Consider the following 26,787-nt stretch of genomic DNA (forward strand, 5'->3'; position numbering starts at 1 on the left):
GTGCTTAGTCTCTTGTTGGTGGACACGTTTGGGAAGGGTTAGTGTGGTTGTGATGGCTATTTGGGGTTTTCAACTTGACTGCATCTGGAACTGACTAAACCCAAGCTGTTTGGTACACAGCTAAGGGATTTTACTTGATTGGATCACTCGAGGTGGGAAGAGCCATCCTTTAATCTGGGCGGCACCTTCTGGTGGCAGCCCATATAAAGGACATGGAGGAAGGAAGCTCTTGCTCGTCACCTGCTTGCTCTCACTCTTGCTGGTAAATTCATTCCTTCACTGGCATTACACCAGTGGTTCTCAACCTTCCTAATGCTGCAGCCCTTCATTACAGTTCCTCACGATGTGGTGACCACCAGCCCTAAAATTACTTTCATTGCTACTTTGTAGCTATAATTTTGCTGCTGTTATGAATCTATGAATCATAATGTAAATATCCATGTTATCCCATGGTCTTAGGTGACCCCCGTGAAAGGATCGTTTGACCCCCCCAGAGGGATCACGACCCATAGGTTGAGAACTGCTGTGTTAGAGCCTACTTCTTCAGGATTCCAGCATATACTAAAAACCAACTGAGACATCCCACCTCATAAACCAAACAACTATTGGATCCCTGGACTTCCCATTGGCAGACAGTCATTGTTGGAACAGTCAGGCCACAGCCTGTGAGCCACTCTGATAAATCCCATTTATATGTATTCGGTCTGTAAGTTATGTTTCTCTGAAGAATCCTGACTAATTCAGTGGCCTTGTTGGAGGAAGTGTGTCACTGAGTGGGGTGGGGGGGGAGGGAGGACACTTTGAGGTTCGCTCTCTCCACCTCATGCTTGTGGATGAGATATAAGCTCTCCAGCACCATGCCTGCCTGCTGCCGCCATGCTCCCCTCCATGAGAGTCATGGATTTACCCTCTGGAACCGTAAGCACTCAGTAAACTCTTTCTTCTGTAGTACAGTATAGAATGTATAAAATCTATACAATTCCTTCTCATTGGGTCTCCTCACAGCAATAGAAAAGTAACAAAGATAGAAAAGGTTAACTCTGGTTCTCACTTCAAGGTCACAACGTGGTGGAAATGGTAAGATCGCATTGGCATGAGGTGGCTGGTCACGTGGTGCTCAGCTCACTTTTTCCCTTTTTGTGTGTTCAAGATATTTTATTTGCCGGGCGGTGGTGGCTCATGTCTTTAATCCCAGCAGAGGCAGGCGGACCTCTGTGAGTTCGAGGCCAGCCTGGTCTACAGAGTGAGTTCCAGGACAGGCTCCAAAGCCACACAGAGAAACCCTGTCTCAGAAAATCAAAAAACAAAACAAAAACCATTATTTTATTTAAAGTGTGTGGGTGTTTTGCCTACGCTGCATGCTTGCTTGGTGCCTGTGGAGGCCAGCAGAGGACGTGGGACCCCCTGGAACTGCAGTTGCAGACGGTTGTGAGCCTCCATGTGGATGCTGGGAGCCAAACCCGAGTCCTTGACCTTAACCTATCAGTCTCGCTTTTTCCTTTTTATTCAACCCAGAACCCAAACTCGGTAATAGCGCCACCTACAGTTACAACGGATCGTTCCACTTCAGTTGACTGAATCCAGGGAATCCCTCACAGGTGTGCCCAGAGCCTTGCCTCCTGCGTAACAATCGATATTAATCTTCCTGTCCCTTAAATCCGAACTGTCCCTCTACTTCTCAAACACCTTCCGAGGCTGCCTGTGGCTCACAGGAGGCGCGCCACCTGGATTCCAGAACCTCCCTGCTGATGTTTGGTGAGGCTCAGACACGAGTGACCAAGATTTTTATTGTTGGGAATGTGCAGGGGCGTGGGGGGTGGGGTCCCAGGCCAGGTGTGGGGTCACTGCGTGCTCAGCGGCTCCACCCGCAGCCACAGCCCGCCCTCTGCTCTCAGGATCAGCTCCGGCTGCCTGCGCGGCTCCTCGCTGTCCGGCAGGAGGCGGAAGCGCAGCAGCGTCAGCGCCAGCGCCACCTTCATCTCGCTCATGGCGAAAGTTTGCCCGATGCAGTTCCTGCGGGAGGGCGGGGTGGGGACTCTGACTGTGTCCTAGACCCCACCTGTGACAGACACAGCACTAGAACCTGGCCCCGGGCTACGACATCTGGGACCACGCCTGGGCGTCAGTATCCTCGGAGCCTGGTCCAGACCAGCACCCAAACACCAGGGAGGGACTCTGAGCACAGAGCGGGGCTCTTCACCTTCCCTTCCCTGCTTCCCCCAAACCTTTGCTCAATTCCTGTGCAGAGAGGCAGGAGGGAGATGGTAACGCCTCCCCCACCCAACTCCCCCTGCCCTCACTGCCAGCCCCAGACCCCGACCCCTCACTCCCGACCTCACCTGGGCCCTGCCGAGAAGGGAATAAAAGCCAGGGATGGCCTGCCCTTGGCGTTGTCTGCGTCAAATCGGAACGGGTTATAGACCTGCAGGAACATAGAGCCACGGTGGGTGATTACCATCTGCCAGCACAGCCAGGAACAGAGAGTCCTCCATGTGCGGTGGAAGGTAAGAATTGATTTCTCTGGCTCCTGGGCTGGTAGACTGCTCGCCTAGAGTTAGGGGTGCGGCCAGGAGCACTTGGAAGCCCTGGATTCCATTCTCAGCACAAGCATAAAACCGAATGGGTGCAAACCTGTCATCTCAGCACCCCAGAGGTGGAGGTGGAGGATCAATGGTTCAGGGTCAATTTTGGCTGTATAGGGATTTCCAGGCTAGCCTGGGATACCTGAGACCCCGCTTTATAAAACCTATGATTGGGGTTGGGGAGGTAGCTGAGTTGGTGCGGCACTTGCCCTACCAGGCACATCCCTGGATCCCATCCCCAGCACCACATAAGCCAGGCATGGTGCTGCCCACCTGTCATCCCAACACTCAGGAGGTGGAAGCAGGTGGATCATAAGTTTACAGTTATGCTTGGCTACAGCGTGAGGTCAAGGCCAGATTGAGCTGCACACACACACACACACACACACACACACACACACACACACACACACACGTGCCTTCACCTCTAGAACCCCAGCGCATAACATAGGAGAATTAAGGGACAGCACCTCCGGGTCAGGCCACACAGCGGGATTGTGATGTGTCCCGAAAATACTTATTCTGCAGATGACACCTGTGGGGGAAGTGAAGCGGTCGAGACAAACTGTTGCACGCTGGACCCACTGTCTGCCCAGGACCCTCCTTCTCCTCCCTGTGGGCACCTTTGGGGATGACCCGGCCGTCTGGGAGCACAATGTCCTGAGCGCAGCAACGGGAGATAGCCATGACAGGGGGATGCAGCCGCAGACTCTCCTTGATGCACATGGTGAGGAAGGGCAGCTGCGCCAGGTCGTCCCTGGGAAAATCCCAACCAACAGTTAACCAGGTCAAAAATGAGAGCACCGCAGCGCCTCTGTGGCCCAGCGGAACCTTTCTCCCTCTGGTAAAATAATCTTGAGATGGATGAAGTGCTTGAGCGCTGTAAAAGCACAGGCTGACTAGAAGGCTCAGTGTGGAAAAGCACTTGCCGACAAGTCTGAAGTCTTGAGTTCAATCCCCAAGAGCGACATTAATTAGCTAATGTAATTTTTAAAAATGAAAACAAAAACAAAATTTCAACAGTGGAAAGGCTGAGACAGGAGGATTATGAGTTCCAGGCCAGCCTATGGTGCACAGTGACACTCTGTCTCAAAATACTTTATCAACTAACAGTTGGCTAGCTTACTGATTAGTTAGCTTAATTGTGTGTTTATTAGCAATTAACTTTTGATTATTCAAAAGGTTTTTAAATCAGAGAATTAGGAAAGTACCAAAGAAAGTTTAGCCAGGTAGCTTTAGAATCTCTTTCTGAGAGAAAATGTCTAAAGGCCAATGGTATAAAAAGTCAACAAATGGGCTGAGAGATGGCTCAGTGGTTACCAGGACCTGAGTTCATTTTTCAGCACCTACATCAGGCAGCTCACAACTGCCCCATAACTCCAACTCCAGAGACTTGACACACTCTTCCTACCTCTGCAGGCTCTGTATTCACATACACCTTCCCACCTACACACACACACACACACACACACACACACACACACACACACACACCACACATACCATATAATCTTAAAAATAAAAATAATTTTTAAATTAACAAGTTTGAATAAAAATTATTGTCTCTGGAAAAAAGAGGAAAACCAAAGTACAAAACAGTAAAAAGTAAAATAAATATGTCTAAAATGCTTTTGCTTTTCTTCATCACTGTACTAGAGATACTAGCAAATGTAATTAACTAAGAAAAAAAGGAAGAAAAGAATGTAACTTGCTGTAGAAGGGTAAATGTGTCATTTTAGCAGAGAGAGGTGCTGGGGAGGGTTGTTTGGGTTTTGGTTTGTTTTGAGTTTAGTTTTGGTTTTGTGGGACTTAGGATCCATCCCATGTGCTAGGCAAGTGTTAGCATATGCTAGACAAGTGTTCTCCCACTAAGCCCCTTCCACAGCCCCAGACGGTGATTTTATGCTTAGAAAACACAGCAGAAGTCACTGGAAAACTTGAACAACTTGTGCGGAGCCAACAATGTGGCTGAAACCTTTGATCTGTGTTCTTTTGGTGTGAGCAGCTAACTGCTCAAAATCTGAACTCTGTGGCACATCACTCAGCCCCCCGGCCCAGAGCCATACATATTCTCTTCCTGCAGGCTGCCTGGTTGCTAGCTTTTTGTTTGCTTGTTTGTTTATGTATCCCTCCAAGGATGCCTTTTTGTTTGTTTGTTTTATATTTTTAAGGGTTTTAAAGTGTGTGTGTGTGTGTGTGTGTGTGTGTGTGTGTGTGTGTGTGTACACATTTGTATTACAGGTGCCCAAGGAGTCTGGCAGCATTGGATCCTCTGGAGCTAGGGTTACAATTGTTACAATTGTTACAGACTGCAATTGTGAGCAGTCCGGCATGGGTCCTGGGAATGGAACTGGGGTCCTCTGCATTTCTCCAGCCCTGTTTTGTGTTTTGAGGTAGACAAGGTCTTGTTATGCTGCCCAAACTTATCTCCAACTCCTGACTCAAGGGATCCTCTTGCCTCAGCTTCCCAAGTAGGTGGGACTAAACATGTGCCCCTGACACCCAGCGCACCTGATGTTTCACAGGAACTTCAATAACTAAGCTAAAGTTTTTCTGGATGACTAAAGGATTGTATGGTTAGGTCAATCTGACAGGGAAGGATCTTGGAAGATACCTACAAGGACCTTTGCAATACAGAGCTGATGTGCCTATCTTCTGCTCAAACCCTCTCCTGGCCCCATAAATGGCCTTGGGTTAAAATCAAAGTCACTAACATTGCCTGCCCAGTCTATGCTGGTGGCCTCAGTTGCTGCCATCTTGGTTCATCTTAGCCCCAACACACACACACACACACACACACACACACACACACACACACACACACACACACACACCTTCTTCCTGTCCCACTTTCTCATTTCCTTTCCTCCCCCTTCACCTCCATCTTTCAAAGCCTCTCTCCCCAATCTAAATGCAGACCTCCTCTTCCCTCCTTTCCTCTCCCATCTTTTGTTTTCTCATGAGAAGAGCCAAGGAGAGGGGCTCAGAAGCACACCAGCACCTGCGCTCACCATTCAATCTCCTCAGGCTCACGGTCCCTCAGGAGATCCTGCACCTCCTGCCGGCAGCGATCCTGGTATTCCGGGTGTCTTGCCAGGTTGTACAGGATCCAGGAGAGCCCACTGGCCGTGGTGTCATGGCCTGAGGGGCAGACAGGCAGCCTGGGTCTCTTGGCTGCTTTAGCATCACCAAGTGGACACCATGCAGGTGGCTCAGTCCCCAGGAAGTGTAATTGCCAAGAAGGACAGGGAAGGGGAAGGGATAGAGGGATCCGGGCTCCACCTACCAGGTCACCAGGATGCTTAGACAGACACCTCCCCTCTCTGTAGCAGTTCACGGAACACTCACCTCCAAACATGAAGGTGTCAGCCTCAGCTCTGATGTCCTCATCAGACAGTGCCTTTCCATGTTCGTCCTGAAGACAAGGCAAGACATCAAATGGCACCAGTTCTTAGTATTCCTGTGTCTAACCTGAGACAGTCTCTGAAGACCCCTGGTCCATGTGGACACCCACCCAACCACACCCCTGCACCTGTGTTAATCACCATTCTCAGAGTCCCCACACCAGTTATGTCATTCCTGGCGGCTGGCCTCTGTCTTAACCCTGGAGGAACCAGCAACCCATCAATGTTCTTTATCCCTGTACTACAAGTATCTGGAGAAGTGAGTGGCAACCTAGAATATAGGAGTTGAATGTAGATTGCCTTTGAAGTCAGAAGCAGAACTTTATTCCAAAGAGTGTGCTTCTGTGTGTATCTAGGAACAGGCCAGTGAGAGGGCTCTATGGATAAAGGCCCTTGCCACAGCCTGATGATGACTTGAGTTTAATCCCAGGATCTATACAGAAGGAGTTGTCCTCTGGCACAGTGTACTGTGGCACAGGTACCCATGCACACGGACACACACAATAAACAAGCAATGTGATTTTAAAATGCATTAAAAGAGACACCCAAGAATCTTATCTCCCGGGAGCTGTTTGGCTGGCCTGCCTGTAGATGTCACTAAAGAGACCTAGTTTACACTTTCCTTTCTCCCTTCCTTCTCACTCCCATCTCTCATCTCTTCTCACTCCCTCTTTGCAGGGAAGAAGATACAATGTGACAGCCCTAGCTGTCCTACATAAGCCTCAAGCCTTATAGCATTCAAACCTTACTGCTTGAAAATAAGAGCTGTGATTCAGCACTGGGAAAATGGCTCAATTCCCAGCACCCACATAGTGTCAAGCAACTGTAACTCCAGTTCCAGGAGATCTAAAGCCATCTTCTCACTTCCTTGGGCACCAGGCACATATGGAGTGCACATACATATATGCAGACAACACATTCATACACATAAAATATAAATAAACCTAAAACCATTTTTTAAATGAAGCAAGATGGAGAGTGACTAAGGAAGACACTCAGTGCCAAGTTCTGTCCTCTGCATGAGCATGCACACATGAGCACAGGCCCTCCTACACCACAAGGGAACACAAGTGCTTGTTTGTTTGTTTGTTTTGTTTTTTTAATGCTTCATATACAGGTAACGTATTGCATTGGCCACTAAGGGGACCTGGGAGTTGGGAGCTTTGCCATCGTCCTAGCTGCTTTATTGTGGAATGGGCTGATCTGCTCCTGGGCATCAGGCTGCTGAGCATAGCCATAGGAAGATGTACCTGCTGCTCAAAGGTCCCCAGCCAGGCCCGTGTAAGTCCAGGGGCCTGGGGTGGTGAGAAGGATCTGGGCCTGACAAATGGGGGTGGGGAGAGTTGGTGTGACTCATATCCAGGGTCTCCTTCCCACCCTCTGTACAGGTTATGTGCAAAGATTTAGACCCATAGTTGGAAAGTCAAGAGCAGCCTCTCTGTGATCAGAGCCCTCCCTGGTCTGAGTTGACTCAAAGGATGTAGATACCCATGCAGGGTCCTAGACACCTTAGTTGGCCTGGTGGTGAAGGGCTCATGGCCAGGTTCCAGTGATGAGTGGAGCCTGCATGGCGTCCAGGACACAGTAAGGGCAGAGCATTCTCAGCTCTGTGACGTCACTTTGTCATCCTAGGCCCGGCCCCTCCGCTCCCCTTAAGGAACACACCTTGCTCAGCAGCAGCACATCAATGAAGTCCAAAGTCTTGGCCTTGGCCTTGGCCTTGAAGACATCATCATCAACCTGATCAGGGAGGGTGCTGCGCCGCTCCTGGATGATGGCATCAGTGAAGTCATGCACTAGGCGGCAGGCCTTCTGGAAGCGCATCCCGTCCCGGGTGAGGTGATAGAACAGGCCCACATGCAGATGCAGCTTCTGGTGCCTTCTGGCCACCAAAGAACTAAGTTCCAAGATGGCAGCAATGTACTCACTAGGCTTCCTGAAGGGTGTAGGCACAGAGGAAGTGATACTTTAACATCCATGAACCCCGAGAAGCATCTCAGTAGCCAGGAGCTGCTGCCCATGGGGATGGAGAAGCTAAAAGCGCTTGTTTACTCTTGATGCCATCTTGGACTTTGCCCAGTAGCCATGGCAACTAGAGCAGAACAATACAGTGGTACCCAGGTCTATGGTGATAAGAACAGACCACCTTCAACTCCAACTATGTCTCTCCCCTACCACCTGCCACAAGTGATCTAGAAAGTGGGACTCCTCTTGTATAATTAATATTAGAGGGACCAGCCTTAATATTATACATCCCAGGGACTCAGGAGAGAGAACTACTAACGGCGAGGACTATTTTCAGGAAATAGAATCTCAGCACACCGAGCTCTTAGTCCACTTGCTTTAATTCCTCTGGCATAACATCCTATTTACACAGTTTCAGTTCTGTTCTCTGCCTAGCTCCTTTCTTGCCTGATTTCTCTATATTTATCTACTGCTCCCTCTAAGTTCTATCTTAATTCTCTCGTCTTGATTCTGCCTCATCTAGGTCCTTTTCATCTTTTTCTTACCCAGCTAGTACTTCCCATCTGACTCTTCCTCATCTTCCATCTCATCCACATGTTCTCTCTGGTCCAAATCCTCCTTATCCCTCTCTGTTCTCCATCTCTAAGTTCTCCATGTTCCTCCTAAGTCTCCCAGGCATCCAGTCATAACCCCAAACAATAGCAATTTCCTGGTCGAGCAAGGTCACCAGGCTTGAATTCGACAGAGTCATAAAGGCAGGTAAGAATTTTCCTCAGGCAATGACCGCCAGGCTTTCTTTTACAATCCAAAATGGGAGTGGTAAAAGAGGAGGTCAGCTGAGTGCTAATCACCAGTTAGTATATCAAAAAGGAGGTCTATGTGCTCAGTCTACATTCCTAAAAGTGGTTAGGTAAGAAGTTAGGGGTCTGTTAGTAAGGTTGTATAAGAAAGGAGGGTCTCACCCTAAATTGTATAAGAAATAAAGCTATCTGCCTGACCTAGGAGACAAGTGTAGTTTCATTCAGCCTTGGATGTCTGATAGGCATTTTAGATAAATACACTGTTAGGAGTTCTTGGAAGCACGTAAGAAAATCATTTTAGGAACCATGTAAGAAAACCATATTAGGTTCCTAAAATGATTTTCTTATATATAAAAGCTAAAATATCACCAAGACTTCTTAAGCCTTGGCTTGACCTTTGGAGAAGTCCTTGACTTTTTCAAGTAGTAGCTTTTGTGATAATAGCTGATTTCCATTGTTTTCCTGCGGCTTGCAGCATACTCCATGTACATCCATGAGGTCTCAATCCTCGTAAGGTGAGTCTCTATGATAGTGCAGCTGTTTTGGGGTTCCTGTGCCCTTGAAAGTAACCCCTCCACTGTGCTTTGTGAGTAAGCCTAGTAAACCGGTGTACAGCAAGTTCCTAGAAGGAATTCTAGTTGGCCTTGACCCTTCAGCGAGGCTGCTTCACTGGTTAGAATTTCAGTAGCTGTGGAGAGTTGGAATGGTTCAGGTGCAGAGTCTAATCACAACTTATCTTGGCCTGTCTTTAGCCCCTATAATAGTCACCATTCCTTGCCCGTCTCTGACCTAACACCCTTGTGACTAACAAGTAAAACCTTTTTGGATGTGGTAGCTTAAAACCATAGTTTCCATGAACCAAAAAAAGGCTAAGTGTATCATCAGATGATGCCTGAGCCCCACAGGGGACATTTCCTCACTTGCATTAGCCCACCTACCTGATGCCTCCATCCATGTATTTTAAAAGTGCTTTGATTTATGATTTTGTTTTTTTTATATATTTTTAGATTTATTTATTTATTCTATGTGTATGAGTGTTTTGCCTGCATGCATGCGTGTGCACCATGTGCATGCCTGGTGCCCACAGAGTTCAAAACAGGGCATTGGATCCCCTGGAACTGGAGCTATGGATGGTTGTGAGCTACTGTGGGGGTGTTGGAACTGAGCCTGGGTCCTGCACAAGACCAGCAACTGCTTGTAACCACTGAGCTGACCCTCCACCCATTCCCCAATTTATGGCTTTCTTTGTTCTATTATCACAAAAACTTCATCAAACTTGGACCATGGTGAAACATGGAGTTTGGGGAAGCCTGAGTCTGCTTCCAGGCCATGGGCACTCATATTTGGCTCCAGAATAAACAGTCTCTTCTCCCCTTTCGGGAGAGAGCTGTGTTTTTGCCTCAACACTCATTGGTCTCACAGAGGTAGACTTTGGTCTGTCCTGAGTGCCCACCTTAGGGGAAGAAGTGTTTGATTGAATCTCCCAGGGGAAAAGTCAGTTCATCTGCCGCAGGGAAGATTCTGGAGACTCTTCTCCATCTCCTGTCCTTTACTGAGTCTGTGTAAGCTGCCTCCATGCCCCAGAGCACAGTGTGGACACCAGGCTCCTCCCCTTCCTCCTCCACCCAGGTTCCTCCCCTTCCTCCTCCACCCAGGTTCTTCCCCTTCCTCCTCCACACAGGCTCTTCCCCTTCCTCCTCCACCCAGGCTCCTCCCCTTCCTCCTCCACCCAGGTTCCTCCCCTTCCTCCTCCACCCAGGTTCCTCCCCTTCCTCCTCCACCCAGGTTCTTCCCCTTCCTCCTCCACACAGGCTCCTCATCTTCCTCCTCCACCCAGGCTCCTCCCCTTCCTCCTCCACCCAGGCTCCTCCCCTTCTTCCTCCACCCAGGCTCCTCATCTTCCTCCTCTACCCAGGCTCCTCCCCTTCTTCCTCCACCCAGGCTCCTCATCTTCCTCCTCTACCCAGGCACCTCCCCTTCCTCCTCCACCCAGGCTCTTCCCCTTCCTCCTCCACCCAGGCTCCTCCCCTTCCTCCTCCACCCAGGCTCCTCCCCTTCCTCCTCCACCCAGGCTCCTCCCCTTCCTCCTCCACCCAGCCTCCTCCCCTTCCTCCTCCACCCAGGCTCCTCCCCTTCCTCCTCCACCCAGGCTCTTCCCCTTCCTCCTCCACCCAGCCTCCTCCCCTTCCTCCTCCACCCAGCCTCCTCCCCTTCCTCCTCCACTCAGGCTTCTCCTCTTCTTCCCAACTTATCTTCTTTCCACTTCCATGTCTATAATTATTAATTGTTATTACTGGTGGCTCAATGAGTTTATTTTATTTTTTATTTTTTTGGTTTTTCGAGACAGGGTTTCTCTGTGTAGCTTTGCGCCTTTCCTGGAGCTCACTTGGTAGCCCAGGCTGGCCTCGAACTCACAGAGATCCGCCTGGCTCTGCCTCCCGAGTGCTGGGATTAAAGGCGTGCGCCACCACAGCCCGGCTCAATGAGTTTAATTAGGGTTATTTGCAGGAATGTGGACACCTCCTTACCAGTGGCGTAGCCTCTGAAGAAAATACCTCTCCGTTTCCATTAACTGCCTTATTGTAATGTAATTTCCTCTGAATTGAAACATTCCATCCTGGAGCAAGATTCATTAAGACTCAGGAAGTAAACAACTCTAGTCTCAGGAAATCCCTGAAACTCATCAGGTTCACGAGGCTCCTCCTTCCCCAGAGTTACATAAGTAGTAAGGACTGCTGGAGAGAGGAGACGCTCTGGCCTGTAGAGCTGCAGAGAGCTCTGGGCTTCCAGCTCTGTGAGCTGTCACCCATGCTGGCCGACTTTGGTGATGCCACTGTCTTTGAGTCATTTCTGCTTCTGTAAGTGACCCCAATAGAACTCATTGGTTCACCAAGTTGGACATTGGTGGTGTCCATACTTGGGTCTGTCACAGTCTCCCTACCTGGGGTGAGAAGATGTTTGTTTACATCTCCTCAGATAACTGTCACACAACATGCCTGCAGAGTCCCAGGAACTGTAGCCCTAGGTGGGGACTGATGAGCCCCTCTACCACCTCTCTCTTTACTTTGAAAAGTTCTCTCTCCTCCATGCTCTAACTTTGAGGTACTGCCTCATCCCAGGAGCCAACTGATCACTGACTAAAGCCTCTTGGGTTTCACTGATTGAAACCCTGGGCTCAAAAAATCCTTTTTTCTCTTGAGGTTGATTGTCTCAGATACTTTGTTACAGTGGGAGAAAACTGACTATTGCAAACTCAAACACCTTCAGTGGTTTCCTGGAAATCTCATAATGGAGTTCACATCCCTTGGCCTAGCTTTTCAAGGTCCTTAGAATTGAGCCACCATCTCCCCTGACACCCTCATCTTCAAGGCACTTCCTCACAGCTGGGTGCAAACCCGCATCTCCAGGCCATCATCTGAACAACTGCACCTCCAGGAAGGACCACTCAGTCTCTCCCCTCCCAGGTCCTCTAATGCTACTTCTGAGCCACCTCCTCCAGGAAGGCCGTTCTGCTCCCTCTAGCCATTCCCCACTCCCTTGTGTCTAGGGGCCATGTTCCCAGGCCAGGACAGGGACTCACTCCTGACAGTTGCTGTTGAAGCTGAAGACACACTTCTGCAGACTGTCCAGCGTCATGAGGCTGATGTGTTCAAACATGTCCAGGCGGGCACTTCCCTTGGAGGCTAGGCGCTGCCACTTGGCCTGGCCAGAGAAGGGGACAGGGATGGGCTGGGCCTTGGCACTTTGAGCCTCTTCCCAACCGCAGTCACCAAAAAGGAGCCCCCCAAAACAGCCTCTGATTTGACTTGATTTGCTGTGTGCCATACTAAGATAGAGCTGGTACCCCACCATCCACAGATCACATCTTTAACTGGGTGGACTTGAACAAGCTCCCTGATTTGTCAGACCTTCAGGGTCGCCCTCACTGGGAAGCACTACCCTCTACTTCACAAGCTTGTGAAAGTAAAAGCAGACAGGGGATAATTACAGAATCGGCATGTGAGACCATGTTTGACACACAAGGTGTTCAGTCGGTGCTAGCTTTCTTGATCTTCGCTGTTATAAATTTATTTCAAAAATATCAGGCGGTGGTGGCACACACCTTTAATCCCAGCACTCGGGAGGCAGAGCCAGCCAGATCTCTGTGAGTTCGAGGCCAGCCTGGTCTACAAAGCGAGCTCCAGGACAAGCACCAAAACTACACAGAGAAACCCTGTCTCAAAAAACCAATTCTGGTCATGTGGCTCAGTCAGAAAAGTGCTTGCCACTCTAGCATAAGGATCTGAGTTCAATTCCCAGAACCCATGTTAAAAAAATAAAGTGGTCATGGTGGCATGCACCTGTAATCCTTGGCCCAGAGATGTGGAGACAGGAGGGTCCCTAGGACTCAACAGCTAGCCGGCCTGGCCAAATTGTTGAGCTCCAGGTAATAAAAGACCCTGTGTCAAAAAAGCAAGGAGAATGGTAACTAAGGAAGGATACCCACGGTTGACCTCTGATCTACACATACACACACACACACACACACACACACACACACACACACACACAGGTGTGTCTGCACACACACATGTTGGGAGCAGGGCAGCCTAGTCTCGGATCAACACATGACTACTTATCCAGTGGGTTTCCTCAGGGCAAGGTACCCATGGAAATGGACTCTCACTTGGCAAGGACCAGTAGTCCACAGGACAGCAGAGGAATTTGCAAAATTCATGCAGCTTGCAGGCTCTTTTCTCTCCCATTACATTGGTGATTCTTCGGGTGGTTTTTAGTTTTATTTGTCAGTCACACACGCAACAGCTGTAATTTTCCCTGGAAATTCTGCTCTTTTTCAAATATTTCCCCTAAGATTCAGCAGGGGGTTAATGCTTCTTAAATTTTTTTTATCTGGAATTGCTAATTACAACTCCCAATCCTGGGAACTTTTCTGACTCAATGGAGACAGTTAGGTACATACGAGAACACAACACTTGGAACATTAATCATGTCTCACAGTTCGGGAAAGGGCATGCATACACAGGCTAGGGAGAAAGCCTCGGGAATACACATGGTGCCAACTGTTGAGAGTAAGTTCCCTGGACACCAAGCATAGAATCATTGGTAGGATCTGGTATGCTCTAAGAGGAAAAAATACAATGCAAAATGTGGGGTGGATAGATCCACCTTTACCATACACAGGGGCTTATATTGGTGGAAGAAGTATGGTGTAGTGGCATGGGACAAGTGTGCTTTATCAAGGTCTGCCTTTTACAGAAAGATTGAGACATGGCACCCTCTTGTAGTAAAGGGAACTGTATAAAAATATATCTTGAAAGAATTGTCTGGTTTGAATATTGCTTTAAGTATTGCACCCAGGTCTATTACTTTTTACTTTTGTAACCACAAGTAGCTGCCAGCTGATGTAAGTGTTGTGAGAGCAGGATGTGTCTGACTTGATATTTAGTTAAGGCTCCCAAAAATGCTGAACCCTATGTCTAGAATAAAGTTATGTAGGGGGTGGGAAGGTGTATTTGGGGAAGCATAAAGGGGAACAATGGGGGCTTTCATAATGATCACGATGTATTCCTTAAATTATGATGTATTTCTTCAAATTAAAAAATGAGAACTGATAATAAAGCTGTACATGTAACCATGGTAAGAAAAACTCTAAGTATAAATAAAGATGGCCTGAGCTATTCATGGCCACTTGAGTGCAATCCACTTGGTGGTCAGAAGTTTTCCTTGCACCAACGCCCCTTCCCTGCCTCAGGACCTGAACCTGAAGTGAGGCTGGACCCCAGCACAAACACACAGGTATACATGCACACACACACAGGTGTACACACACACACACACACACACACACACACACACACACACACACACACACCTGTAGTATGTGAGAGTTTACTGTCCCTGATCATGAGAATCTTTTCTAGGAATACCAATAATTCACTGTCCTATTATTTCTCACCTGGGCCATTTCTCAGATGTGTTTGCAAAGGACAGCTCAGAGGGCAGCAGTGACCCCAGGCTTCCTTGTTTGCTATCACAGAAGATCCCAGCCTGGCACGACCACTCATGCCTTTAATCCCAGCACGCAAGAGGAAGAGACAGGACCCCCAGTACAGCTGGCTAGAGAGACTAGCTGTATCCATGAGCTCTGGGTTTGATTGAGAGACCCTGCCTCAATGAGTCAGGCTGAGAGAGATGGATGAAGACTTCCAACATCAAGCTTGGGCCTCTACATGCACACACATGCGAACATACAAACCCTCTGTGATGATTAATGTTGATTGCCAACCTCACAAGATCTGGAGTTACCTAGGAGACAAGCTTCCGGGCATTCTTCTGAGGGATTATCTGTGTTAGGTTACCCTTTGTGCGTGCCTGGAAGGGGTTATCTGATGTGTTGACTAGTTTTGACTGTCCACTTGACACAGTTAGAATCACCTGGGAAGAGAATCACTCCATGAGGTGTTTTCTAGATCAGGTTAGCCTGTGGACATGTGTCTGGGGGATTATCTCAACGGTTAATTGATTCAGGAAAACCCATCCCACTGTGAGTGGCACCATTCCCTAGACAGAGGTTCCTGGACTGAACAGAGAGGCGAAAACTGGCTGTGGGTGAGCAGGGATCCTTGCGTTTCTTCTCTCTGCTCTTGACCATGGCCATGACACGTTCAGTGACACCTCAGTCACTTTTTTGTCTGGGAATTCTATCACAGCAGCAGAAGAGAAACTAGAAGGCTGAGGTTAACTGAAGGGCAATGGGCCACCCTGAAAGCAGGTAGGCCAGCGGCGTCCTTGGCTGTACAAAAAGGAGAAAGTGAGCTGAGCGCCTGTGGTGGCATTTTACTTGTACTGAAATGTGATTTTAATTGTATGTTAATAAATAAAGTTGTCTGGGGGTCAGAGCTATTAGAGCCATAGCAAGTGCATGGCGGCGGTGGCGCACGCCTTTAATCTCAATGCCATAGAGGACCTGGAGGGCTGTACAGACAGGCAGTGACGAGGCAGTCACGTGTTTGGGTTTACAACCAATGAGAAGGCAGAACAGCTAGACTATATAAAGACATACACACAGGAAGTAGGTCCCTTTCGGAGAGCTCTCTTGACTGAAGCAGGAAGGGTGAGGATCTTAGTTCTGACCTCTTGGCTTTCTTCTCTGAATCGGCTCTGTGTTTCTTATTTAATAAGACGGTTGGTTACATCTACAAGCGCCAGCACTCATCCCTCTTTGCTTCCTGACTACGCTTCTGCCACTGTGACTCCCCCAAACGATGGAGCGTGAAGCAAAGCGACTTCTTCCCTTAAGTTGCTTCTGCTGGGTATTTTATCACCGCCTCCATCTGAGCAGGGACTGGAGACCAGACCTGTCTACAGCCCTTTGTCCCCCAGGCTCCAGCTGGGGACCTGGGTTCCAGGGACTCACATGCATGATGTTGGTGCTGGCGTTGAAAATCTTCACATATGGCTTCAGGATGTTGAAATGGAAGGCGGGCGTCAGCATGCGCCGGTGGCGGCTCCACTTGTCACCAGCACTCATTAAGAGGCTATCTCCTAATAAAGCAGCTCGGCAGTAGGAAAGGAGAGCACCCTCACCCCGACCCCCTGGCCCCCACCCCCGGCCCCCGAGGGTGTTCCCAGCCTCTCACCTGTTGGTACTCACCCAGCCAGGGCTTCAGAAAACTGTAGAAGACTGTGTCCTTGGGAGCAACTGAAGCTGGTGTGAACAAGGACCATCAGGAGCCATGGCGGGAGGGAGGGCATGGAAGGGATGGGGCCCTTAGCCTGGGATCTGCACACTCCCCTCCAACTCCACACGGTAGGGTTAGGGGCAGGGGCAGAGGGTTCAGGGAGGACTCAGCCTGACATGACACACATACTTCAGCACACCTTCACACAGCTACTACATGGCTGAACATGTTTCCCCTGCCAAGCACAGCATCACATTCTGCAGACCTTTATAGAGACCCACCGCTCCTATCCGCTCCAGCATGTGCTGACATCGCCTGGCATAGTCATGTGACACACACAGACATACATAGGCTAACGTGACTGAAGTACACGTGACCTGCCCTGACTGTGACACAGATGGTCAGGCACACCTCAGCATGTCCCATTGATAGGCCCCGGATGAGATTTAAAAGTCCATTTCTGGGCCAGGCATGAGGGAGCACGCCTTTAATCCCAGCATTCTGGAGAGAGAGAGGCAGGTGGAACTCTGTGAGTTCCAGGCCAGCCTCGTCTGCATAGTAAGTTCCAGGCTAGCCAGAGCTACACAATGAAAATACAATAAAATATAGTGTTTAGGGAAATAGAGTTTTAGAGGGGAAAAGTTCATTTTGGGAGCAGCAAGATGGCCCAGTAGGTAAAGGTGCTTGCCACTTAGCCTGATGACCTGAGTTCAATGGCTAGGACGAAGAGAAATGGCTTCCCAACTTGTCCTCTGACCTCTGCCCTTGCTCTGTAGTACACACACATGCGCATATAAATAAATGTAAAAATAATACTAAAGTTAACGTCCCTGATGTAACCTACACAGGCTTCAACACTACTCAGATTTTTCTCAAAAGGTCTGTCTCAGTCATATCTCTGAAAGCCCCTGGTCCCAGACTTCAGACACTCCAAGCAGGACATAGACAAAGCCAGGAGAAAAAGACAGTTTCTAACAACACCTCAGACGAGAGCCAGGCAGAAGCCAATGCGTCCCAATTGTCTGTGGCCCCAGAGAAAACCATTGTCATATAAATCCGGGTGGGAACCAGGCGCAGCCACCAGCACACACCAGAAACATAGAAGCATCTGGAAGATACCACATGGAATGCTCCAGACAGGGGCCAAATGACCACAGGTGAGTCAGGTGGGTCCAAATGAGACAAGGGCAGGGGCATTTCTACCACAGCCCTTCCTGACCACACTGAGGACATCTGAGACTCACGGGTGTGCAAGCTGGGACCAGCATGGTGTCTACCTGGAGCCAAGAGCACAGGCTTGATGAAGGCAGGGTGGAATATGCAGATGACGGGTTGCCATGGCCCCACCCACCAGCAGCACACATCCCTGAAGGTCCGCACCAGGCTCTGGACGTACAGGAGCCCTTCCTCCGAGCTCTGGATCTATAGAAGAGAAGGACCCACCTGGTGTTTGCTTCTCTGGGCTGCCAGAGGTAACAGGTAGGGTAGGGAGCCACAGGGAGTCCCAGGGATTCCATCCAGGACTTCATCCACACTGCTGAGCCTTGCCCAGGTCCCCCATCCTGAGTCTTGGGACAGAAGATATATCCTCACTTAGTATCCTAAACACTGTATTTTATTTTATTTTATTTTATTTTATTTTATTTTATTTTATTTTATTTTATTTTGCCTTGTGTGCATGCTTGAGTGAGTGCACATGTGCACATGATCATGTGTATGTGAGTATGGAGGCCAGAGGTCAACCTCAGGTATCATCTAATTTGTTTTTTTTTATTACTTTCTATTTATTTGTGGGACATCAAGTGCTATGGTGTACATTGTAGAGGTCAGAGGATAACTTGCAGGAGTTGGTTCTCTCCTTCCACCGTGTGGATCCCTGGAATTGAACTCAGATTGCCAGGCTTGGCAGCAATCGCCTTTACCTGATGAGTCATCTCACCAGCCCCAACTTTGTTTTCTTGAGACAGAATCTCTCAGTGGCCTGAGGCTCACTGACTGGGCTAGGCCGGTGAGCCAGTGAGCTCCGGGGACCCAGCTGTCTGCACGTCCCCAGTGCTGGGGTCACGCTTGTGCACCAAGCACCTCACTGACTAAGCCATCCCCCAAGAACCCTGAATACCGTATTAACCCGGGTTCTCCTCCATCCCGTCTTCCATATGGAAACAGTTGTACCTCACAGTTTTCCACATAGCAAGCGGCATGGCTGAGACCTGAGCCTGGGACTGTGGATCCCCAGAGTCACAGAGACTTAGTGCAGACTTTGCCTTGTGAGGGCCATTTATGGGAACTCCAGGGGGCAGTGAGCTCTCTTGTAGACCTGAATCTCTAGGACTCATCATTACAGGCATACCTGCAGGGCGTTGTCTTGATTGTTAATTGCTGTAGAAGGACTCAGTCTTTGGGGTGCAGCAACATTTCATGGCCTGATCCTGTTCTAGTTTTAATGTTACTGTGATAAAAACACCCTGACCAAAGGCAACTCTGACTTATACTTCCAGGTCATAGTCCATTACTGAGGGAAGTCAAGGCAGGAACTCAAGCAGGAACCTAGAGGCAAGAACTATGGAGGAACACTGCTCACTGGCTCACTCTGGTTTGCTCACTAGCTTGTATTTATCTGTCTTTCTTAGACTGCTTGGGTCCACCTGTGTAGGGATGGTGCCGCCCACAGTGGTCTGGGCTCTCCTGCATCAATTAACAATCAGAAAATACGCCCACAGACATCAGACATGTCCATAGGCCAGTCTGATAGAGGCAATTTTTTAATTAAGATTTCTTCTTCCATGGTGTGTCAAGTTAACAGTCAAGACTTCATTACAATATGCATGTGTGTGTGTGTGTGTGTGTGTGTGTGTGTGTGTGTGTGTGTGTGTGTGTTATACACATGAGTGCAGTACATGCAGAAGCCAGAAGAGGATGTTAGATCCTGGAACTGAAGTTATAGGTGGTTGTGAGCTGCCCAGTGTGGGTGCTGGGAAGTGAATCATGTTCTCTGCGAAAGCAGCCAGTGAGCTCAACCACTGAGCCACCTCTCCAAGGCCTCTCAGTGCTCCTGACCCCATCAGTGACAGTGTAGCCCCAGCTTTCAAGTGTTCCCCCCTTTTTTTGCCAAACTAATAATTTTTTTGTGTTATTCTGTCCTACATTTTGCTCCTAATTCTCAGTATAAACACATCTAAAAACAAACATCAATACCATGCAACAGCCTGAAAAATCTGCTACTTTGAAATTCCTTCTGTCAAATGAACTAGTTTGACATTTTAAACACAGCTTTGAGGCTGGAGAGACAGCTCGGTAATTCCGAGCACTTGTTGCTCTTGCAGAGGACCCAAGTTTGGTTCTTTGCACCCACATGGGGCAGCTCACACCTGCCTCCAATTCCAGCTCCAGGGGATGCAACACCCTCTTCTGGCCTCTCCCTGGGCACTGTGCGCACACACACACACACACACACACACACACACACACACACATAAATAAATAAATAAAATCTTTAAACAGAGACTCCCACAAAGTCTCAGAGCAGGAACAAAATGTCCCTAAGTTCTTTGCCAGTGTGTGTGACAGAGTCTCCCTGGAAAGGTGTGTGTGACCGAATGTGTGTGTGACAGAGTCTCCCTGGGAAGGTGTGTGACAGAGTCTCCCTGGGAAGGTGTGTGTGACAGAATGTACGTGTGACAGAGTCTCCATGGGAAGGTGTGTGTGACCGAATATGTGTGTGACAGTCTCCCTGGGAAGGTGTGTGTGACCAAATGTGTGTGTGACAGTCTCCCTGGGAAGACACAACACACACCCCTACTCACCATGACAGACCAAAAGTAACAATTGCACGGGTGTCTGACAATTTATTGGGATTACTAACAGAATTGTGGGAAGGCACTTACTTACAGGGATGACTCAAAAGCAGCTGCATTGCTAGGAAACCCACCCAAACATGGGTGATTGCACCCCACACCAAAAAATTCCTGAAAAACAAAGCAACCCTGGAGCTCTCTTTAGAGCTTACAGGCCACTCCACAGCCCAAATATCTTTCTTTATGCGTTTGCCTCTTTTATACTGTTGGCTTAAGGTCCTCAAGAATCTCCTAAGCTTCTGCTCCCCTTGAGGCTCTTGAGCTCCCCTTTTCTTTCTGGAGCAAATGTTTCAATTTGGAAGGAATGTTGCAATTTGGAGGAAAATTCCACAGAACAGGTGGCCTCTACTCCAACTACCAGCAGTGTTTTTTCCCATCTAAAGACTCATGAGCACAGTAATTACCTCATAGGTACAGTCATTTTGTCATAAGCACAGTCATTACCTCATGGACACAGTCATTATTACCTCATGGGCACAGTATTACCTCATGGGCACAGTCATTACCTCATGGGCACAGTATTACCTCATGGGCACAGTCATTACCTCATGGGCACAGTCATTACCTCATGGGCACAGTCATTACCTCATGGACACAGTCATTACCTCATGGGCACAGTCATTACCTCATGGGCACAGTCATCACCTCATGGGCACAGTCATCACCTCATAAGTGGAGTCATTACTGTCTGAATTCTCACCAGATTCTGGACTTTTGAGTTCCTCCAGACCTACCCACTAATCTCTGTGTGAGTTATTTTTACAAGCCTGTGAGCAGAGTCCCTGAAAGAAGAGGTGACAGGAGGAAGGCCTTTCTTTGCTCAAGGTTTCAGAGCATTTAGTCTATGGCTGCTCGGCCCACCCACTCGATGTTTCACCTCATGGCGGCAGGAGCCTATGGTAGGGGAGTTCTTTATCTCACGTGGACAGGGTGCAAAAAGAGATAAGAAAGGAGAGAGGACAAGAAATCCCCAAGAAGCTGTCCCTAATGATCTATATCTTCCAACTACACCCTGCCTCCTGAAGTTTCCAGAACCTTCAAACGAGTGTCACCAGCTGGGCACTGGGCATCCAGCAAGTATATGTTGTATAACAATTTTCTCTAAATTGGAACATTCCCTCTGGGAAACTGGGGTTGGGGGTGCTCAGGAGACTCCAAAGGGGTCTGAAAGTAGAAACACACAAGACGTCATCAGCCTCATCCTGGATGAGCAGAAGTTAGTCCATGTTTCCTCAAGTCTCTCAACACCACGATGTCCACCTTGGCTTTGGAATGTGGATTCTCTCACCCTGGGAGCAGTCCCAGCATCAGAGGCCACCACAAGAGAAAACTCCCATGGGGAGATAGTGGGTGGAAGTGTGGTCTCAGGACCTGTCCCCAAGGTATCCCATATCCCTCCATGGTCTAGGTGGCCCATTTTTATATGGCACTTTTCCCTCCAGGCCTAAGAGGATGTCATTTTCAGCATTTCCTGGTAGTCATGGCAACTATAGCAGAACACTGGAGTAGTAGCCAGGCCAATGGTAATGGTGATGGAGTCATTAGACTCCAGGGGAGACCCTTTTCTGGTACTCCAGCTATGACTCTCTCCTCCAGCAGCAAGTGATCTTAGGATATGCTAGAGTGTACCGGAAAAGGAGGGTTTTTAAGACTCTATGGTGCAGCTTCCATGAAGTTGTCACCCAGGGTGGTTGAGATCTTACAATGATAGAGCTGTTTGAGGGTCACCCATGATCCTGTAAGTAACCGCTCTCCTGTTCTCTGTAAAAGCACCAGATAAGCCCATTGTTCTCACAGAGCTGGACACTGGTGGGCTTGTTACTGAGGAACAATGTTACTTGTTCACATCTACTCAGGAAAAGTTAGCTTGCCACCCACGTAGCCTCTGTTTCCTCCTGCAAGGAAGCCTTGACAGACCCCAAGGTAGCAGAGGTGTCACCTAAGTCTCCATCAGGGTGGCAGCTCTCACCTGTCATCTACTGACACCAGGCCCTGGCAGAACAGCCTGTGTGTGGTCCAGCTGAACCCCTGCACCCCTGGCACCATGCCATTTACAAGGAAAAACAAATGTCACCAAATCACCCAGAGGGAAAAGCAGCTCTAAGTCAACGTTCAAGGTGTGGCATGAAGGATGGATTCTGGGAAGGCGTCTGAAAGGGGAAGTGAGTGGCCAGCTCATATCTAGATTGAGCAACAGGGCTAGCTCTTTGGTACATCTCAGTTGAGAAGCCAGACATAAGAGGAAGAGGCTGGAGGAAGTGGGAAATCAGACCCCGGAGCTCCCCTGGCCCAGCCACCCCCCTGGGAGTGCCTCGGTGGGCTGCAGCTCATTTCTGTGACCAGTGGGAGACTAGAGATGAAAAGATGGGGTAGAGGCAGAGGACTGGCCCTGATCTCCCCTCAGGAGGCTTCAAGGCCAGCACAGACAGCCTGAGAACACCAGGGTCCTCAGTCTGTGGAGCCCAGGCTGGGAGCCCTGCAGCATGGCCATCTGTGTGGAAGTCAGCTGGAGATGGATGCAGAGAAACCTATTCCGGGTGGGAAAGGCTCAGAACCTTTTCTTCGGAACGATGTGTGTGATTCAGCCCATCCCTGTTCCCATTCCAAGCTCCTCACAATTCCTTCCACCCTGAAACCCCAGGCCCACCTCCCTGCCACACTCACCAGGCCCAGGTGACCCAAGAGCCAGTTTCGTTTGGGGGGCTGAGGGAAACAGCGAAGGCGATGGGAGATCTCATAGACAGCGTGAGCCTGGCTCAGGATGTAAGCCAGGAGGCAGGAGGCCCCAGCCAGGGGTAGGAACAGCCACAGGGAAGCTGTTGCAGGCCCCAGGCCCAGCCAGGACAGGCTCAGCTGTAGCATCCTGCAGGGCAAATGGACACAAGGTGAGATCCTGGGGCACGGGAAAGGGACAGGGGTGTCCAGGGACAATGGACAGGAGCAGGGGATTAAAGGGTGGGGATAAGGCCTGGGAAGGTAGGGAGACCCAGGGCAATGCAGGGGGCAGACAAGAAGGCGGAGAAGAAGAGGAAGAATGAGGCGGAGGAGGAAAGAGACTGATCTGAGTCCTAGTCATAGACCGGGGGCCGGGGACTGTGAGCGAGAAATCAACACCTGATGCCGACTTCCTGTCCTGCCCCAGCCTAGGACAGCCCCTCCCCGCCCCGGCTGGGACCCCTCATCCCACCGGCCCCAGGCTGGTACCTTCTCTCAGGGCCACTCTGTTCCCCAAGCCCTTCTCTCACCTTCTCTGACTCCTGACCAGGGGTGGCTGGAGGAGTCTGGGTTGGGCCAGCCTATGCCTTGCAGGCCCTGCTGCCTCCTTCTGTCTGGGTAGATGGCCCACACGGGGGCGGAGCCAGCCTGGAGCAGAGGAGAACCAATCAGGACCCCACACTCAGGGTCACACAGATGAGCACTGGGTCCTCGGGACTTCACACCTCTCATGGGGGGGCTTTAGAGGAAGCAGTGGGCAGATCAACAGAGATAGAGCCCCAAAGAAAGGGTATGAGGAAACAGGCTGGCCACCACTATGGGGCCTGTGAACTAGGGCTCTGCTCTGTGTAAGAGTGTGAGGAAAGTCCTCCCACCGTGCCTAGGGTCCTCATCCTGCCTCCTGTGCCCAGGCTAGTCTACACACTAGTCTGCATAAACTGTCTGCTTTCTTCAGGTGCCCAGCATCCTCACAAGGCCTATTTCCCTCCACACTCTAAGCAGTCTGCTCTAGAGTCCTGAATATCAACGGGAAAGCAAGGGGAGGCTCAGAGAGGGCAAGCGTCTAACCCAAGTTGCACAGCTCAGAAATAAATAAATAAATAAATAAACAAATAAACAAATAAACAAATAAATAAACAAATAAATAAAAAGATCTCAGGCTTGTCAGAACCTAAAGCCCAAAGCTTTTCCCTCTCCACAGCTGTTTTACCCTACGGAGCACAGTGCACTGTCAATGTAGGGACATTTATAGTGCTGGGATCACATGGCCACACACCAGAAGCATCCTGAGGCCCTTCAATGGCCCCCTGCTTCTCCTCCCTTCCCAGGATGCTCTGTCCACAGATTGCCTCCTTCTCTCCTGGCCCTCCTGAAGGGTGGTCCAGAGGGAGTCTGGAAGGATGGGCTCCAACGCAGCTGCTGAGAAAAGCGAGGGGAGACAGCTTCCTCTACATCCCCAGTACCACCTCCAGCCCAGCCAGCCGGAGGTCCGGTGACTGTTGCCCTCAACAGAGTCACAGTGCCATATGCCTGCCATCCAAGCCCTTGAGAGGCTAAGAAAGGAATGTAGTTCAAGGCCAACTTGGGCTACAGCGAGAGCCTGTACTGGAATTCCAGCTTTCCCATGGCCTCCTCGGGTACCCACACTTACATACACGTAACCTACACAGAGACACAAACACACAATTTAAAATAAAACCTTGCCTGACATGGCAGTCCATGTCTTAGTCACGGTTCTATTGCTGTGAAGAGACACCATGACCAAGGCAACTCTTATAAAATAAAGCATTTTAACTAGGGCTGGCTTACAGTTTCAGAGGTTAGTCCATGATCATCATGGGGGGGGGGGGCATGGTGGCAGGCATGGCGCTGGAGCAGTAGCTGAGAGATTTAAATCCTGCAGGCAGCAGGGAGGGAGGGAGAGAGAGAGAGAGAGAGAGAGAGAGAGAGAGAGAGAGAGAGAGAGAAAGAGGCTGGGCCTGGCTTTTGAAACCCCAAAGCCTACCTCCAGTGACACACTAACCATTATAATCTTTCCAGATGGTGACACTCCCTGGTGATTAAGCTTTCAAACATATGAGCCTATGGGGGCCATTCTTATTTAAACCACCGCAGCCCACCACTTTAATCCCAACACTCTGGAGGCAGAGGCAGGCAGATCTTGTGAGTTCGAAGCTAGCTTGATCTACATAGTGAGTTCTAGGTCAGCCAGGGCTAGATGGTGAGACTCTGTCTCAAAAATAAATGAATAAAATATTTTAAAGGCAACAACAACAAGAAATAAATCAAATAAATGAAGAGGTCTGGCTGGAGAGATAGATCAGTCAGCAAACTAGTTGCCTGGCAATTGTGAGGAGTTAGTTTGGATCCCCAGGACCCACATAAAAAGTCATGTGCAACGGCACACATCTGTAATCCCAGTCATTACATGGCCAGGTGGGAGGTGAAGATGGACAGATGTTGAGGAGCTCAGTGGCCAGCTAGCCTGACCTATATATGGAAATTCCAAAGACTCAAACAAAAGTTGGAAGTGACATGAGGGTATGTCCTCTGGTCTCCACGGGAACAATGTATGTGCCTTCACCCACACACAAAGGAATGTGTGCACACACACACAGGCACGCGCACACACATACACACAGGCACACACACACATGCACACATACATGCACAAAGCGAACCTGGTCTGCAGGTGAGGTCCTGATTTAGGCCAGTAGTCAAATTAGTCTTCCTGGAGAAATTGAGTTTTGTTTTTTTTTTTTTATAAAATTTCATTTTTAATTATTGTGTACATGTGTATCTGTGTGTGGGTTTGTGCATGTGGGCGCAGGAGTCCAGAGCGGTCAGAAATGGGGAGTTACAGGCAGTTGTGAGGCACCTGATGTGGGTGCCAGAAACTGAACTCTGGTCCTCTGCAGAAGCTGCCAGCGCTCTTAACCACAGAGCTGTTGCTCCAGCCCAGGAGGTGACTTTGCAACAGGGACAAAGAAAGTCTCCAAGGACAGATTGTGGAGGGGCACTGAGGGGCCCAAGTGGGTCCTCAGGTCTTTGACAGGTGCTGAGGTCACCAGTGTGGAGGATCATGAAGACTTCAGGAAGACCAGGTTGGGAAGACAGATGTGGCTACACTGAAGCCTTGAGCAGTGTGGCTGTGACTGAGGGCCCCTTTAGGCAATGTCCATCAGATTCCAGGGCCCAGTGGCAGGAGGGGTTAGGAAGGCAGACATGGGGCATGTCCTTATGCTAAGCCCTCAGCTTGGAGTTTTCTTCCAGGGAGGGAAATGGTACAAGCCAGGCTTATAGGACATTCCCAGAGAGAGACAAGGGGAGGGGAGCCTTGTTCTGGAGCACACGTCCTCTCCCTCCACCCAGCAAACACTTGTTTGCCTTATAAGTGTGAGGAGCTGAGTTCAATCCGTAAAACCCACATCAACAGCATCAATAATTACAGTCAGTTCCAGGAGGCCTGCCCCTCACCCCGAGCCTCAGTCTTCAGAGCTGATACACAGGCTTCCTGAGAATTCTTTTTTTTTTTTTTTTTTATTTTGCAATACAATTCAGTTCTACATATCAGCCACGAATTCCCTTGTTCTCCCCCCTCCCGTCCCCCTCACCTTCCCCCCAACCCCCCCATTCCCATCTCCTCCAGAGCAAAGCCTTCCCCACAGACTGAGATCAACCTGGTAGACTCAGTCCAGGTAGGTCCAGTCCCCTCCTCCCAGGCCGAGCCAAGCGATCCTGCATAGGCCCCAGGTTTCAAACAGCCAACTCATGCAATGAGCACA

General features: G+C 49.5%; 1 protein-coding gene across 2 annotated transcripts; it reads right to left on the reverse strand.

Annotated features, from left to right (window-relative positions):
* Positions 1-1,767: 1,767 nt before the first annotated feature.
* On the reverse strand, positions 1,768-23,628 carry LOC128119197 (cytochrome P450 4F3). 2 transcript variants are annotated; one of them, XM_052752457.1, is made up of 13 exons: positions 23,533-23,628; positions 22,952-23,150; positions 17,711-17,855; positions 16,406-16,459; positions 16,169-16,296; positions 12,332-12,453; positions 7,652-7,922; positions 5,931-5,997; positions 5,594-5,723; positions 3,206-3,339; positions 3,053-3,117; positions 2,340-2,422; positions 1,768-2,013 (listed from the first exon to the last, which is right to left on the reverse strand). In XM_052752457.1, the coding sequence occupies exons 2-13, from the start codon at positions 23,147-23,149 to the stop codon at positions 1,842-1,844; spliced, it is 1,569 nt and encodes a 522-aa protein (XP_052608417.1). In that variant the 5' UTR covers position 23,150; positions 23,533-23,628; the 3' UTR covers positions 1,768-1,841. The 2 variants fall into 2 exon arrangements, with proteins under 2 accessions (XP_052608417.1, XP_052608416.1); XM_052752456.1 differs by having other exon boundaries at positions 3,008-3,117.
* Between the last annotated feature and the right edge of the window lie 3,159 nt (positions 23,629-26,787).

This window comes from Peromyscus californicus, unplaced genomic scaffold (genome assembly GCF_007827085.1).
Source record: "Peromyscus californicus insignis strain IS unplaced genomic scaffold, ASM782708v3 Scaffold_23__1_contigs__length_62951481, whole genome shotgun sequence".
In the NCBI taxonomy this organism is placed as follows: domain Eukaryota; kingdom Metazoa; phylum Chordata; class Mammalia; order Rodentia; family Cricetidae; genus Peromyscus; species Peromyscus californicus.

Bases quoted from the DNA above. Each gene is read 5' to 3' on its own strand.
- LOC128119197 (XM_052752456.1), bottom strand. From the start codon at position 23,149: ATGCTACAGCTGAGCCTGTCCTGGCTGGGCCTGGGGCCTGCAACAGCT. The intron at 5,724-5,930 runs GTGAGTGTTCCG...TCTGCCCCTCAG, and splicing joins TGACACCTTCATGTTTGGAG to GCCATGACACCACGGCCAGT. The intron at 2,014-2,339 runs GTGAGGTCGGGA...GCCCTCCCGCAG, and splicing joins CCCTTCTCGGCAGGGCCCAG to GAACTGCATCGGGCAAACTT.